The 16,793-nt window shown below is 41.5% G+C and overlaps 1 protein-coding gene across 1 annotated transcript in view; it reads left to right on the top strand.

Moving 5' to 3' along the window:
* The window catches only part of ST6GALNAC5 (ST6 N-acetylgalactosaminide alpha-2,6-sialyltransferase 5), a 69,872-nt gene that overhangs the window by 41,563 nt on the left and 11,516 nt on the right, over positions 1–16,793 (top strand). Inside the window, exon 3 of the mRNA XM_067300465.1 lies at positions 14,262–14,671. Within this exon, the coding sequence (XP_067156566.1) occupies positions 14,262–14,671 (410 nt within the window). The remainder of the gene's footprint in view (positions 1–14,261; positions 14,672–16,793) is intronic.

The raw sequence follows: 16,793 nt of genomic DNA, 5'->3' as shown, positions 1-16,793 counted from the left end.
ATTTCCGTAATAAGGATTTACACGCTACGTAAAGCTTGCATGTATACTTCATAAGGAAACACTGTGAAGCAATTCAGGGTGGTGATCAGTCCAACCTGTGTCATGTCCCTCATTTGCAAATCCCGTTGATACAGAGTTCTGGAAAAAAGTTGGTCTGACGTGAAAAGATATGCACTGAGCTTGAATATATAGCTTGCACATGATACAAGTGCTGCGTCTGTAATGCAGATTTCCTCTCTTAAGGAATGTTCGCTTCAAAGCGTCAGGCAAACGGCGCTACGGTGGCAGCCGTGGCGAGCGGCTGCAGCAGGTCCTGGCCACGGCCTGCACCTGCCCGGTGCAGCAGGCCCAAAAACCATCCGCCAGCAAACATTTTGGCTGCGATCCCACTGGAACGGTATTTTCTGCCAAGTTACAAATAAAGTTGTTGGCTAGGGTCAGTGTGATGTTCAACGGGAGCCTTTTGTGGCTTCCAAAGCTGTGGCATTACGCTCTTACGTGCTGTGAGCCCAGAAGGAAAGATGAACCTGGTTTCCTGGGGCTATCCGAGGTGCCACTAGCTGGCAAACCAGAAACGTCTCCCAGTCATGCACAGTAAAGGGAGCACGAAACAGGACGGGTCTTTATTGGCTCCAGAAAAGAGCTTTCCTATTCTTGTGTTAGCAAAGGCTACGATTTATTACAAGCTAGGGTGGGAAGAAATTAGTCACCTGTGTGGAGTAGGATGTTTTCTCTTTCGCATGTTTTCTCCATTCCAGGTTTGTAAGCCACTGGCACGTTCCTGCCTCTTGGAAGAGGCATTTGGATTTTCAGTTTGTGCGTTTCTCTTTTTGGTTTTGATCTGCACTGGCAAATCAGAGGGGAAGAGAGATGAGAATTAAAGGAAAAGATATTGAGTGCAGCCAGGGCTGCTGCAGGCTGGTTTGGGTGGTGTCTTCAAATACCACTAGGACCCCCAGACTCTTTGGAAATACATGCATGCATGTGAACGAAACATAAAAAAGCCAAGGTACTCATCAAGGGCCCAATGAACAAGTCATGTGTCACTTTTTGCGCTGAATAACAGATATGTATTTCCAGCTAACGCCGTTTGTGTTGGTGTGTCCAACCCACAGGGTGGGAATGGTCAACATGAGGAAAGAAAACACCGCCTTTTCCCATGCTGTGACAGCAGGTTGTGTAGTCTGTGCAGCCTTTGCTACATCAAAACTAGATTAAATCTTCCTTTATTTAAGACTTGCAGGATGGTGATAGTGGTATTAAACGGTGGCTGCTATTAAAATGTCACCAAGTGTGTCAGTCATCACACCGCACCTGAGTTAGCACCATCTCCCCTGATCCTGCAAATGGAAAATAGACAGGTTGCTACTTAAAGTGAACTACTGTAAATGAGGAGCACAGATCTAATCCTGCCTGATATGGCTTATTATCCATCTGCAAGATTAAATATGTATGTTGTATTACTTCAGGAGCTGCACCGACCTCTAGATTTCATGCTCCTGGATTTTCCTGCTGCTTATGTGCAGTTATATTTTTATTCCATATTTTGGCAATATGAAGGCTTAGTCATACCTGTGAAAGAAAATATAAAGTCACAGATATTGTGGCCATTGTCCATTTTATGGTGACATTAGGGCTTTGTCTTGCGAGCACTCTGCAAAATGCCTGACATTCATATCTTAACTAATTATTCAATGAAGGATTTGGCAGGTTAGTCGATGGGAACGATGTACGATGGACTAAAATTGATCACACTTCATTTCCCATCAATTGGCAGAGCAAATGGGAGCTCAAATGATAAGTTAGGGTAATTGCCAGTCATTTTTGGGCTTGTGCCTTCTTTCCCCCCCCCCCCCCAATGAGAAGCCCCCAGACTGTTTGATAAAAGTGGGTGTCCTCTGATGGTGGTGAATAAAGCAATACAGCATTTTTGTAGCCTCTGAGGGATGTGAGGCTATTTCTGGTTCCATAATTGATGCTGCTGCATAGTCCTATAATCACCTAACCTTATTGAATTGTCCCCCTGCGAAGATTTGATTTCAAATTTAGTAATCATCATACATCATTTATTTTCATATAGATTACAGGTTCATCTGTAAAGTGACAGGATTTCACCCCAGAGCTCTTTGAATGTTACGCTCTCCACTTTTGTTCTTTTTGGATAAGCTTGTGACCCTTTCAACTTTGGTGATTTACTAGCAATTAGGAGGCTTCCATGACAGATTAATTGTAGCCTTTCAAAGAGAGATGAATCAGGTGTGTGACTGCAAAGAAGTGGTTCCCTAGGACTTTCCCTTAATATAGGAACACAGAGTTATATCCCATGAAGAGCTTTGGTATCTAAAGCAGGACTTGAGCCTACCTCAGGCTCCTAAATCCAACTGTAAAATTGCAGTTTCAGAAGTCTTTGCTTAGCTGCTGCCTAACCCTGGAGGCTCATAAACCACCGAGATGTCTCCCCATTTGACTCTGAAGGGAACTAGATGCCTCAAGTGCTTTTCCCCTCTGGTGCGAGTCCGCTCGGGATATGGAAATCAGATTTTCTTTCTCCTTCGTGCTCTGTCTAGCAAAGCAGGTCGACCGTACACTCATACAGCCAACCTGACCCCCTAAAAACGCGGTTGGGGGGGATGGTGTCAGCTACCCATGGGAGTCGCTTCTTCCTAACGTTATTATCCCGAGGCTGCTTTATGCTTGAAGAGTGAGGTTTTTGCATGCATTCTAGTTTTTAGTGTTACATTATTTTGTTCCTGAGAAAAAGCTGCTTCTTTAGCTTTTGGGATAGCCATTGATTCCTTTGGAAACAGTGAATATTCAAAAATAATCTAGTTCTTATAGGACCAGACATTTTTACATTAACAAGCTTTCCTTTGAAAATATATTGATCTGTTTTTTTTATTTGCTTTGCCCAGATGTCTATTGCTTAATTCTGATCAGAAAAAAAACCCTGATTTCTGATGTGAAACTGTCCACATGCTAAACAAATACATATTGAACCAAAATAAACTGTCTTATTTTTCTAATTAAATGCAAATGAAATATCCATTAGAGTCTTTCAAAACAAACAAAACCCCCAGTGTTTAGCATGTTGAAAAGATTTGTGCTCTGTTCAGGATGTTACACAGTAATTAAGAAGGAAACTAGCTAAGCCTTCAGACCTTGTCCCATTCTACAAAATGTCATTTAATTTCTATTTAATTATAGTAGCACTATCGTGTGATTATTAATTTTTTTGGTACATATGCTGCATTATTGCTATTATATGTCTTTTGGGGAACAGAACATGTGGCAGAAAGTGAATGACTGGGACCAAACTCCAGCTGTACATGCTGACATGTCTATAATGTCTGGCTGCTGGCTTCTGCCATCCCTCCTGCGGTTTGAAATTGTGGCCCTGGAGAGGCGAGGTTTGCCAGGGGCGCTGGTAAGACCAACAGGCGTTATCTGGAGTTAAGGCTGGAACAACGGCCTGCGTGTCCAGTGCTGGGAAATTAAGTTAGAATATGCCTTCTGCTCGGATGAGACTGCGTGATAAAAGTTCATCTGGGAAAACTAGTGTCACTTAGAGAAGCCAAAATTTCCTGATTACAGATCTAAGGTAGATGTCCAGGCTTTCGGTATTGACAAAACAGCTGCTGTTTAATAGTGATTGAAAACACTGAAGGGTTAAAAGATATTTTGAAAGACATCTGCAACCTAGTGCTTCTTGGTGATGTTGTCAAATTTTCCTTTTCATTCTTATACCACCATTACTACCCATCTTCTTGGAGCACTTAGGGCTGAATTTTGATGCACATTCAGTGCCACTAAAGAAAGCAATGCCATCCACCGAGCTGCTTTTTTCTGACTTGTTTCTACTTCTCCTACACCCCTCCTCCCCCTTCCTCCAAAAAACAGGAGAAAATTGGGCAAGAACTGTTTTTCTTTAGTGTCACTGCCAGGTAAAATGCACTCTAAATGCCACAGAGATCACATTCAAGGAGTACAATTTAGGACTATTAGAGTAAAATAGGTATAGAAAGCCCCCACAAACCCTTTGGGACTTTTGTGCACCGCACTACTTTACCTCTTTTCAGGGAGGTTTCCTGACTACTGCTGCTCACTGAAAGATAATTCCTTTTTTCCTGATTTCTGTGATATCTGTTCTTAAACTCATGCTTTCTACCTTCTCTGTAGCACACCTTTCTACCTTTCTAATACCCTGGCCTAATCTGTTGGATAACTGGGGTTTTAAGTTGCATCATTCCCCCATTTTTCAACAAGCTACGTGTTTAAGTGAGGAATATTACTAAAGAGTGTTAGGCAGGTTCCTGGGAATCACCCTTCACTCAAATCAGGTGATGGTAAAATATAAATAAAAGTATTTATTTGCCACAGCCACAGTAGGTGGCACAATTACAAATGTCTGTGAATTAAACAGATACCGAAATGGAAGAAAACCCACTTACTCCACCTCTAGTGAGGTGAAATCCCCTCTCTCCCTGTGTCTTGCTGACTTGCTGTCAACTCTTTCCTGACTCAGTTTTTCAAGGACTTGCCCTAGGGCTCAGGCTGCATTCCTCGGAGAGAGCCCGTCTTTCCCTCCAGCCAGCCTCTTTCCCTGGTTCTTCCAGAGACTCCAGTGAACTTCAGCCTTTTCCCCCCAAACTTATTTACCCCTGATTTATTCAGAAGATAATTTTGATGCTCCTGCTGTAAAAGACCATCTTGTCTCTTTGGAGAGTCAAATTCCACACTGGCAGACGGGGTGCCATTTCTTGTACTTGATTGTCTGATTAACCCTTGCGATGGGGCATTTCGGGGCTGAATGTTTCCATCCACTGACTCTTCAATTTTGTATTAACCTGCACACTGACAAACAGACTAGATACAAACATCTGAATAGGATAAATATGTTTATTTTTGTCTGTTGATCAGGACTGTGAAAATAGTAATCAATGAGTTGGAGAGAGAAAGTGTTTGGAGTGCTTGAGACCCCTCAAAAAACCCCCAAACAAATAAACAAAAATACCCCCCACCCCCCAAACTGACCCCTGATTTCACAGGATTATTTTTCAAATTTAGTTGTGGTCCGGAATGAGTTGAATGAGTATGAATTATAGCGATCCATAGTTACAGATATAGATATGGATATTATGCATCTGTCTTCAAGTTGTATTCTTTTCACCTAATTTTAGTTCGAAACTATTTTAGCCCAAAACACTCTCTCTCATCTCTGCATACGTGCATCGGAGAAATTTCTAGTGATTTTCTAAAGCCAGTAGAAATCCAGTACCAGTCTCCAGCATCAGTCTTTGGCATCAGTATGCCAGGAGTTAGGGCAGGCTGCCTTGGCATCCTGCAGTGGAGTTGGTAAAGCTTTCTTGAACCTGATATATTCTCCACAAAACATTTTAAACTCTATCTTTTGACAAAACACAGGTTTTTAATCTGCTTTCTTTCCCTAATTTCCGATGTGCTGTTACCCATTGGATGAAGAGCTAGCTTCTGTCCTCAGAGGGACAGAAGTAAGAGTGTAGAGCAGTCTGGGTTAATACGAAATAAACTGCTGAAGATGACACAGAGCTAGTTGCACAAAAATTGAAAGGTCTCAGAGGATACAGGGAGGCCGGACATTTTTGAAACAAAGACCTTTGAACAAAGGAATGAGGAACCTTATTTTTTTATGACAGTCTACCTGAGTAAGATAGAGAAATACAAAACAAAATACCTTCTAGAGAAAATTCCCTGTGGGGTCAGGACTCTTCCTAATCAGGCATTTGGTCTCAAATTTGGTCTGACCCATCCTAGAGACTTGGCGTGCTGTGTTGAAGTTGCCATGTAGAGACCCAGTGCCCTTGGAAAGGTTTGCCTGCATCCTTGCAGCTCCTGGCACATCATTGCCCTTTAGAGACACGGCTCTAGTTGGAGTGCAGATGCATTTGGATGAGCTAAAGGGTGTCACAGCAAGACACAACTGCTTTAAGTTGAAAATGGAGGCATGGAGTTTAAGGATCAGTGATGCTCACCTTTAAAGCTAGGCTAGATAAAAGATTGCTCAGAGTGACCCTGTGAAGTTTGAAGTATCGAACGAAACCTTTCGCAGCCATGACACATGCAGTGGGAGCAGCTGAGGACATATTTCTATGGAGCGTTTAAACTGGGGAGAGTTGCGAAAACATACCTAAACACACAAAAGAAGCAGCTGACTTGAAAACTTTCTGAAGCAAACATCCAAACTGTTCAATAGCTTTTCTGTAGACCCTTAAAATAATCCGTTTTTCTGAAACTTCTGTGATAAGTTTGCACAGTTGAGACCCCATGCTTGTGGCTTTATTGCATTTTAGTGCACGCACTTCAGCTGCAGAACAAAAGTAAAGCGGTTTGATGTAATATGGATGTCTATTTGCACTCCTTTTAAGATAAACATTAGGCAATAACCATTTCTTTAGAGCCTGTATATTGTTCATATGATTCTCTCTCTTGTATAACAGCTCATGTTCATCAGCGTGATACATTCCTCCCTGATTTTCCAGTTCTGTCTTTCGTTGAGGATATTCTTTTCTTTCTCTGATTGCTTTTTCTTCTTAGGCCATTACTCTAGTTGATAGCTTCAGGTTATCATTGTATCCTATCTCCCTCTCCAATAAGCCTATGATTGATACTAATCTTCCTCATGGGACACATTTATAGGATGCAGGATGGAAACTACTCTCTAAATCTTAGCTTTATATGTGCTGACAATTTGCAAGGTTGCACCTTATATTCACTTCAGGTGGCTTAGGGGAAAACATCAGCACCTTGTAATCATGCTTCCGAATAAGAAATGTGGTCCATATACTAAAAGTTATCTTGTTGCTCAGGCTCCTGTGCAGCTCCAGCTGGTATTTTACGTGTCTGCGAAGGGCCTGGTATCGATAGGTAGTCAATCTCCTGTAACCAAACTCATGCCTTTTCTTTCCAGTGAGAGGAGCCATATTTTAATTAATCTAATGAAAGCTTTGACTAGCAGGCAGTCCCCTGAAAAAGAGTTAATGTGCCGGAAAACACTTCACACAAGCAGAAGACTCTTCATTGACTAATGTGCCTAACGGAACTTTTTCTAAGAAAATTATCCCAGTGAAAGCTTTATGGAGTGCATTTGTTGTTTTTTTTATTTTTCTTTTTGTAATATAGCCTTGTGTTTTGGAATTGAATTAGATTCGCCTAAGGACCATTTGAAAATAGAATTATTGTATTTTTACTACATGTTTTGTAGATGCCTGTCAGTATAGTATCATGGAAGGCAAAAATATGCCATTCCTCTGAGAAATAAAAACAAAGGCAGTAATCGCTGGTCTGATGAATATATTTGTTGAAGTTTGGCTATTTCACTGTTCCTACATATTAAATATCTGAAGGCAGAGTCCAGTTAATTAAATAACTCAGGAAAATCAATGGGAAATGAAGATGCTAATGTTTCCAGTGTTTCCACAACATTTGCATATTCAAGCTCCACAGCCCAAGAAACAAAGAGAAATAATAAGAAATTCATTTGTTTTATCTTTTATCTTTTTAAACAGACATGTGTTTATCTTCATGAACAGACTTGCCAGACCTTTTTTGAATTGCAAAGTTTTGCTGCAAATGCTTGTTATTTGGATTTGCATAAGGATTAACAATGTTGGGGAAGTGGTATCTCCTAACCCTCTCTGTTTACTTGCGCGATATCAGTCATTGGGTTACAGTGTTTTAGGGCAATTGGTGCTTTTAGCTCAGTGGATAATGCAGTTTGTTTTCACGGCAGATTCTCTAAAGCTCCAAAAGTCTACTTCAACAAAAATTATAAATGTATTTGCTCTGGGGATATTTTTCTTTTTAAGACCTCTCAGTACCTGCTGCATAAAGGTTAAAGGATGAAAAGTTCTGAACCTTAAGGGGACGGGCTGGGCTGGCATGTGTCGTGTGGAATTTAAGCTGTGTTCCCTATCTGAACATAAGTATGAAAACTGCATGGTCAAAGCAAAATCATGTCTTAGATGAGGACTTGGCACCCCAACACCAAAACTCTCATAGACCTGAGAAGGGCGAGTACCACCGAAGGCTGAAGCTGGTCCTTCTTCTAAACTCTCCAGATGTTTTAAGTGTTCCAGTATATTCTTTTTTGTTCCAGCTTTTTAGATACAGAATTGTTACCTCAATTATCCCAATATACATCTCAATCATTCTTACCATTCAGAGACTAGTTTGAGAGCCTCACTGAATAGTGTGTCAGATAGATGGGACTTGAAAATACCAAAGCAAATTCTCTGTGCTTACATATTTTTCATTCATTTTTTCTTCTTTTTCATATTATTATGATAGCAGTGTTCCAACATCAATATATTACAAAAAAAAAAGGTATCAGGGAACTTACATTATTTTCATGTGATCAGGTACCCCAAAATACTTGTATTTTTGAAATCCTCGTGTGCACAGCTGTGCTTCACTAATGAGACAGATTGAGCCACACAAAATTGATGCATTGACTCAGAGATCAGAAGTTGGAAAATGAGAGGTTTCAAGGCTTTCATTCTACTTTAAGGTGATTGTTGGGAATTTTTTGAAGAGCAGATTTGGCCTTAGAGTCATCGATCTTTTAGAAAAATTATTAAGGAAGGAGACAGGCCCTTGGAAACAACACAGTACTGCTTGCTCATACCTGCAGTGAAATGGCAATCATGGGTGGTTACTTCATGTAGGCTAAAACAATACCGTGCAAGCCAGAAAAATATGAAATCTAATTATTGTGGATCTGCTGCTGACATAATGGGGAGCTTGAGCCATGCAGTCAGCTACAGGTCTGGTGAGGAGGCTCTCAGCAAGCTAATGAGAGGCTACACGGGACGCCTGTTGTAGCATATGGAGGAACACGTGCACACTGGGAGATTTCCAAACATAGCATTTAAAGTACATAGCATGAAATGAACATGAGGCGGCTGTGGACTGGAGCTTATGGATGCTTAAGAGAAAGGTATTAACCAGTTAAAAAGGATATCTTGGAGTCCTGCTGGAAGATGATAACCACTAGAAGGATGCAGGACTGGCTGCATGTACGTAACAGCAGCTGCAGCTTGGTTTACATGGATTTGGTTTGCTAGGCAGTTGGGCCTCACTGCTGCTGTGTCGACAGCAGTATTCATTGCATGCTATGAGTAAAGAAACCTGAGTGACGGAGGTGATGGCAAGAGGAGCTGGAGCCATGCTGAGGGACACAGGGCTCTGCGAGCGGGAGCAGCTGTCTGCAGTGAGCCAGCGGTGCAGGGGGGGCTGGTGCTTGGCAGAGGCCAAATAAATGACATTGAACACGGGGTGAACATCAGGGTTCGTTTAACATCACATATGAAATGCTGGTGAAGTTCTGTGCACAAGGCACAGAATGTAAAAAGCAAACACTGAGGTAGCGTACAGGGCGTTTCACAAGGCCAGCCGTTGCCCTTAGGACAGGCACTGTAGGAAGTAGGTAGGGTCGATGTGAAGCTCCTACCAATAAAATTCATTTCTGGAAAGAAAGGAAGGAAGGAAGGCAAGAAACTGCTGTGGAATGATAGGAAAGACAGGTATCGCCTGAACCAGTAAGACAATTTCTTTTAGTGTTCATTTGTACTTTTTTAACCATTAATATGGCCCCACGCTGAATTCAATTGAAAATGGAAAACTTTCTTTACATCAGACTTCTTATTTCTACCACTGGTTTTACTTTAGCGGTTGATTTGGGAGTTGTTGTAGAGCAGGTCATTGATTTGGTTCAGCTAGTACAGGCTGAAGATGACCTACAGTTTTTCTTTCATTCTAGGTTAGACAAGACGACCAGAAGACAACCATGCTGGTACTGGGTAATAACATGGAGTGTAAGAGGAAAACATAGCTGTCAAGTATTCCAGCTTTATGGCATGCTATTAGTAGCAGCCATATTTCAGAGTTACTTGAGCAGTCTTATTGATGTTTTGCACTTTGCAGTCTCAAGTGTTTAGTTAAAGGTCATTCATCCATAAGAAATTTGGATATTCTTTAACCTTTCTTGGTCTCTCTTGCTTTCTCCCAATGCACCTTGGAAATCATCTGTAATACTTCCAGCTGGGTCTATTAGGAATGCTCCTGATCATGAAGGGACAGAGGGTCTTTGTCTCAGTAGTGAGCTGTTCTTGACTCTAGAATATCTACTTTGGCGGGGGGAGAAGGCAGGGCAGGTCACCGCTGCCAAGATAAAATATGTTTTGTTTTAATTTCTAGAGAGGAAATTTTTATACTACTGATAATGGAATGATCTGAACACAGGGCTCTCAAAAGCAGGTCATTAAGTACTCAGTAGGAAAAAATGTGTTTTCTAGTGTTTCTAATTTTACTGGAGGGAATTGTCTTGTTTTCTAACTCTTGGCTTTAAAATCGAAGGTCTTTTATAACAAAAAGAAAAAAGAAAAAAAAAAGAAAATTGATCATTTGCTTTCACCACAAAGAAAATAATTATCTATAAGAGTAACGTATTTTGAATGAGGAATAACATTTTTCCATTGATTTCTTTCAAGCAATAAAGTGTCTGAAAACAAAATTTTTCTATTATTGCCCAACATAGATTTTACAGTCAATACAGAGCAGAAATTGCCTCAAATTGGAAAATGCAGAAACAACTCCGGCATTGGTTTTGTGTTTCAGTTTGTTTGTTTGTTAGTTGGTTTTAAACAAACCAGAGCTATATGATACAGCAACAACACTTACTGGGGTTATGAGAGCCAAAGTTCACAGGAGTCATTTTGGCCCCTGACACTTTTGGAAGTGCCAGGTTGCACTCGCTTGTTGTGGCCACCACGGTGCTGTTATGGGGTGTATCAGGACCTAGCAAGGTTCACCTGCTCTCTTCATTGCCTTGGTATATCCCATCCATCGATGAAGCAGAGGTTGATTTTATTGTCTTCTGCGGTTCTAGCACACTGAGCTTGCTTTTGTAAAATCTCCTTTCTCCTTCTCCTCACCTGTATTTTAGGTGATTGGAACCGACAGAGAGAATTCAGGTAATTTGTTTGGCTGATTCTTGGATCATTCACTGTCTAAGAAAATGCCCTGAACATTGATGTGACTTGTGTTGTGGAAGCAGCCACGTGCTGTGCCACGCTGTGCTAGGTGCTGTACATGCAGTTGAGATACCCAGGGAAACGTGGCTGGATATTTCACACGTGGTGAAGACGGTTGGTGACAATGGTACCAGTCAGTGTCTGCAGCTTTCACATGCATTGTAGGATACGTTTCAAGGGAATGAATAGAGATGTCATGAAACCCACCTACCTCTCGCCCTAGCCCTTTTCTGAGTGTTTTGAAGCAAGACTAATGGCCTAAGGATTGCATTCTCTACCTGAAAATATACCTGTATGTCTTGGGTTTGCTTTTTTTGGGTGTGCTTTTTTTCCACATACCACTGTAATAATTACCTTAACAGAGAGCTTTCTGTGGAGTTAATGTTCGTCTGGTTTAATGGCCCCTGGTTATTCTCAGGCCATCAACTTTTCCCAGCTGGTCATCAATCCCAAAGAAATGTCTTGTGCCTCCATTATTATTGCTTAAGTAGGTGACATTTGTGGTGCAGCCATTGCCTCCCAATGAGATAATATTACAGCCAAAAGCTTTTTTCTCCTTGCTTTCAATATTGTCAAGACATTATAAACAGCTGGTATGAGAACGTGGGTGTGAGTTTTGTAGATCTGGACTAAATGAATCTGAGCGAGGCCAGTGAAAATGACTCGCCCTGAGCAGCTACGAGGGATCAGCCCTCATGCATCATTCAGGAATTAGCTGGGCAATACCTGAATGTTTCTGTGTGAAGACTTTTTAGCCAAAAGGAACAGTTTTGAAGCAAGATCTGGGACAGATGTACTGGGGAGTGGGGGGCAGGGTGTTAATATTTTTCTTCTTGCAAATGTTGAGATTTCTTATCCCCCCTAAAAAAGTTTCCACAGCTCCACTGATGGCTGCTCTTGTTTCCTAACAACTGATGGTTTCTCTTTAAAAGAAACAAGTTAAGTTGTAGCTCAGTAGGCTAGAAACCAGCAGAGACTGTTAGGTGAAAATATCTGGCTATGTGGATATTCAAACCCATGTGAGTTACCAGTGGTGCTGAGCACGTTTCCTTTAACCTCATTAGCACTTCATCTTGCTTTTCCAAGCATGATGGTGGAGCAGCTAGTTCACCTTAGAGCCTTTTGCTCGGTAATTCATCAAAGTGCCAGATGAAAGCCTGAAGGAAAATGTATGTAAATACTGTGTTAGGAACCTTGGCTCACAAAGGCATGAACATTTCTACCCATATCATTAGTTCTGGATTACAATACATATAAATGAAAGAAAATGGACTTTGTTGTTTGGAGAAGACGGGGATATAAAGCTTACTGGTTATATCATTATGCAAATTGCCTGTATTTTTAGTTATTTTGTCTTTAATGAAAAAGCATGTAATCATTCATTAGCTATTCTCACAGAAAATAAGCTCAGACTGCACCCATGAAACGATATCCGACGTATTCTTTCAGAAACTTTAGAATTAAAAACAACAGTTATTTAAATCAAACAGCCCCTTCAAATACTAGACCAAAGCATTCTCAAACAAGGGATTGAGACTGTCTTAAAACCTAGGCTATATCTTGTTTTCAGTTTTAGTGTTTTAAGTTGTACATCACTACACACTCATTTAATCATTTGTTTCCTATATACAAATTGTTGATTACCAACTGTAATAATATGTCACTATAGCCTCATTTTTAATAAACTTACAAGTTTACATTTGGAGGCGTGCTAGCCCTGGTGGTAATAGCATGGACAACTAGGTGCCATGTGGAGCCACAGAGTTTGATCTCAAGAGGTGTCAGGGCCTGTGTTGTCATGGGTGGTTTAGTTTGCTAGCGTCCTCCAAAACCAATAAAGTTGTTAGTCTTGAGTCCTTAGTATGTTACGGGATCAGGCCAGTGCAGCAGTGCCAGTGCCAACTGCTCTCAGCATATTGTGTCTGATAGAAAGCCTCTAGAATTAAATAAGCCTATTACACACCAGAAAGGTGCTGGCCCCTGTGTCTCCAAGGAAAAGTAACTTTATGGTTAATGATGAAAATAAAAGAAAAATTGGATAGACCTCCACAGAGAAGATCAGTAGATCCAAATGTTCTTCCAAGAAACCTAAGACTGGTGAGAAAACCGCAGTTCAGTTTAGTGGCTTTTCTTCCTCTTCTGGAGAGCCATTACAAAAGAAACTACAGCAAGTCAGGTCAGGACATCAGAAGAGACGGGCAGTCAGACCACTCCGTTCTGCCTATGCAGGCAACATAAGCTCCATGTTCTGCAATCGCATGTTACTGTTCTTAAATGTTGCAAGGTTTTCTTTCGGAGAGCCCCACTGAAGAGGTGCACCCTCAGACAGTCTTCGCTTCCCAGTTTACTATGTTCTTGTTTGGAATTAGCACTTTTGGGATGCTGTTAGATAACCCATTTCCCCTTTTTAGTTCTCATGCTGAGCAGCAAATACACTTCCTCTTATTGATATATATTGGTGGCATAGTTCAGTAATATGATTTATAATGCATTTTCATTTTCATGAAAGCTTATTTTACTCTCCTGCTTCCATTAGGTCAGGCACTCACTGAACAGATACCTCCTGTTCCATTTTATTGTATAACTTTTAAACATGAGCTGACAAGCTAGAAAAAGTTCAGAGGACTAACCAACTCACTGTCCTGTAAAATATATGCACACAGTAATGACCAGCTCTGCCTGTTGAGCCACAACGAAGGAATGAGAGCATCATAGCGGTTATGGTACTCGCTTGGAAATGGTATGGAAGGATTGGACTGGTTTTCCTCCCTTAGCAAAATGCCCTCACCTCGGGGTTGAAAAGCTATTCACGCTTGTGCTCTCTAGCACTGGGCTTATGAATGATTATTTCCTGCAAAAACTAGAAGAGGAGGAATCAAAAATACTCTTATTTTGGTTCATTTATGGCAAGTGGAAGTAGTACAGTCCTAGGCAGTGAGGAACAGGAATTATGGTATACGAAAGTTAAACAGCAGAGGAAAGGAGGATTTAAACAATGGACTTAACTCTACAAAATGGGTGGATAATAAGTCCTATCTATTTGGGAAGACCGCTGGGAGACGTTTATGTCAAGTCCTCTGAGATTTTTTGCTCTAGAATATGCTGTATACCTGTAAAATATTAGTTATAGTCATCACTTACATAGTGAATGGGAAGGTGTTTACAGCTAATTTTGAAGTATGTATGTCTTTGCAGCCTTTAAAAATGCACTGCAAGAGTTGTGCATTGGTAACCAGTTCTGGACACCTTCTGGGAAGTAAACAAGGTGACAGAATCGACCAGACTGAGTGTGTAATACGAATGAACGATGCACCTACTCGAGGTTATGGAAAAGATGTGGGAAACAAAACAAGCCTTCGAGTCATTGCACACTCTAGTATTCAGAGGATTTTACGAAATCGCAACGAACTCTTAAATATGAGCCATGGAGCTGTATTTATCTTCTGGGGTCCTAGCAGCTACATGAGGAGAGATGGAAAAGGCTTGGTGTATAATAACCTGCAGCTGATGAATCAGATACTGCCTCAATTAAAAGCATATATGATTTCTCGCCACAAGATGCTTCAATTTGATGACCTTTTTAAACGGGAAACCGGGAAAGACAGGTGAGAAAACTTATGTGGATACATTTGGGGGAAGTCATACTGTGATAAAATAACGTAGTTTATATGCAGCAATTTCAGAGCGGTTCAGAGGGAACATCATACCCATTAAATACTCTGCTTCATGACTTGTAATATGATATGATATGCCAAGTAACATCACTTGTAACGTAAGTAAAAAATATGCCTCAGAATAATTTACATTGAGTATTGCCTCATCAACTTATAATACCAGAATCAGGATGTACTGTTTATATATCCAAAGAGGTAGGAAATGTTTAAATCTCACTTTGGGGTAATATACCTGAAAATTTTCTACTGATTCTGAAAAATCAGAATGGATAGGTTATGGTTTTTTATAGAGGAAATGCCATCATTCTGTGAATTATAATAGTTGTTTATTGAATTTAAGCATTCTTGGAACATTGCAGCTGTAAAGCTTCTTGTAAAACAAATAAACATTATTCATACATTAGGTGCTTCTGAACAGTTCATCTTACATTTCCAACTGGGAAAAGGAAAGTTATTATGATAGTTACATCTTTAGGGGACTGTTTATGACTTGCACGCTGATCTTCAAATCAAATTTTTAATAAGTGACCCACTGCAGGACTTGAGCATTTTCATGTATAATGTTTGAAAACTGGCATTTAAGCCAAAGGCTTCCTAGAGGGAAATACATTTATTTTTAACGAACTCATATTTTTTACATACTAAATATGTAGCTGTAAAAAACAGAACAGGGTCTCCACTTAGGTACAAATGAAGAGGTAGGTTTATTGTGCAGTAACTCATGGTGAAATTTTGTGTCTTCACAAATACTACATGTGCACACCAAAGCCCAGCAGCTGGCCTCGAGCCTCTGCGGGTAGGGAGGACTCAAGAGCACAGACTTTGTCTCCGGGCGGCCAGTGACACAGTGCGCTGTTGCATCCTGTCACCTGATGGGGGCTGTATCTTTGCTTTGCGTTTGCTGTCTTCGTCTGTCACATGCCGCACGCTTCGCTTGCAGAGCTCCGTTCAGGCATAAGGGATCAAACTAAGTATCTAAATTCTCGGTCAACCTACACTAACACCAGAGTGCACAGTAACTATTCAGGTCTTACCATTAAAGGCCCTTTCCTCTTCGTCTTGAAATGTATGCCTGCGAATCCCTTCCTTTGCCGGAACTAGGAGGAAGGATAACAAGGGGAGATACCCTGCCAGCTCAACTGTGTCACTGTCTTTTCCAGACTTGTTCATCCAGAGCGGAGCAAGTGAGGCTGTTATAACCTATGAGAATTAGGCAGCGTAAAGGATTATCTGTATGCCCAGTATTTAGAGGCGTTCAAGTACACAGAGCTGCAGCAGAGCTGTAACATGGGCTACTGGCAGCCCAGAGGGCCAGGTGCTGCACGCAGGGACGTGCCTGCTGCCTTTTAGGGTAGCGCCACTTGCAGCCCCCCGTTTTGAGGAGCAGCTTACTTCCTCTGCTTCAGTCCGGCCAGCTCTGCGGTGGGCAGCCCGGGTGCCGGTCCCTTCCTGACGCTGGCTTTGCAATTGGTGTTTTCAGGCAAGCTGCTGCTTCTAGCTCTGCATCGCCTGGCCAGAGCAGACCTAGAGCTGTGCACCCGAGGAAAGCATTTCTCTCTCTGCACAGGCAGCAGGCCCGGTCTCGAGGAGTTTGAGACCTCAGTGGCATTATCACAGGCTATCTCAGGCTCAGTCACGGGCACCCTAAACTCCCAGGGTGAATTGAGGGCACTTGGATGCCAGCAAAATTCAGCCTCATAAACAGGTCCCGTTGCATTTAGGAAATTGCAGGCTCTGCTGTACAGCAGCTGCTCCTTTAGAGGGCACATACAGCATACTTGAAGGACTAAGAAGATGATTAAAACAAGAGATGAAAATAAATGAACAGGCAGCAAGGAGAAAGAGAGAGGAGATGAAAAGAAACATGGGTAGTAAGGAAAGAGAGTTTACATAGCTGTGGGAGCAGGAGCAGAGCATTGCACATCCCAGAGTGTCTGCCGTTCACCGGGAGGTTTCTGCTGAGCTCTCAACGTTAGTGCTACAAAAAACAACGGAGGGAGAGGGAAGTCTGATTGCAGGGTTGCCATAATCAAACCATTCATTTCTGTCTTGA

The sequence above is a fragment of the Apteryx mantelli genome, chromosome 8 (genome assembly GCF_036417845.1).
Source record: "Apteryx mantelli isolate bAptMan1 chromosome 8, bAptMan1.hap1, whole genome shotgun sequence".
In the NCBI taxonomy this organism is placed as follows: Eukaryota; Metazoa; Chordata; class Aves; order Apterygiformes; family Apterygidae; genus Apteryx; species Apteryx mantelli.
Note: the sequence above shows the minus strand (reverse complement) of the source record. Positions and strands in the feature narration are given on the sequence as shown.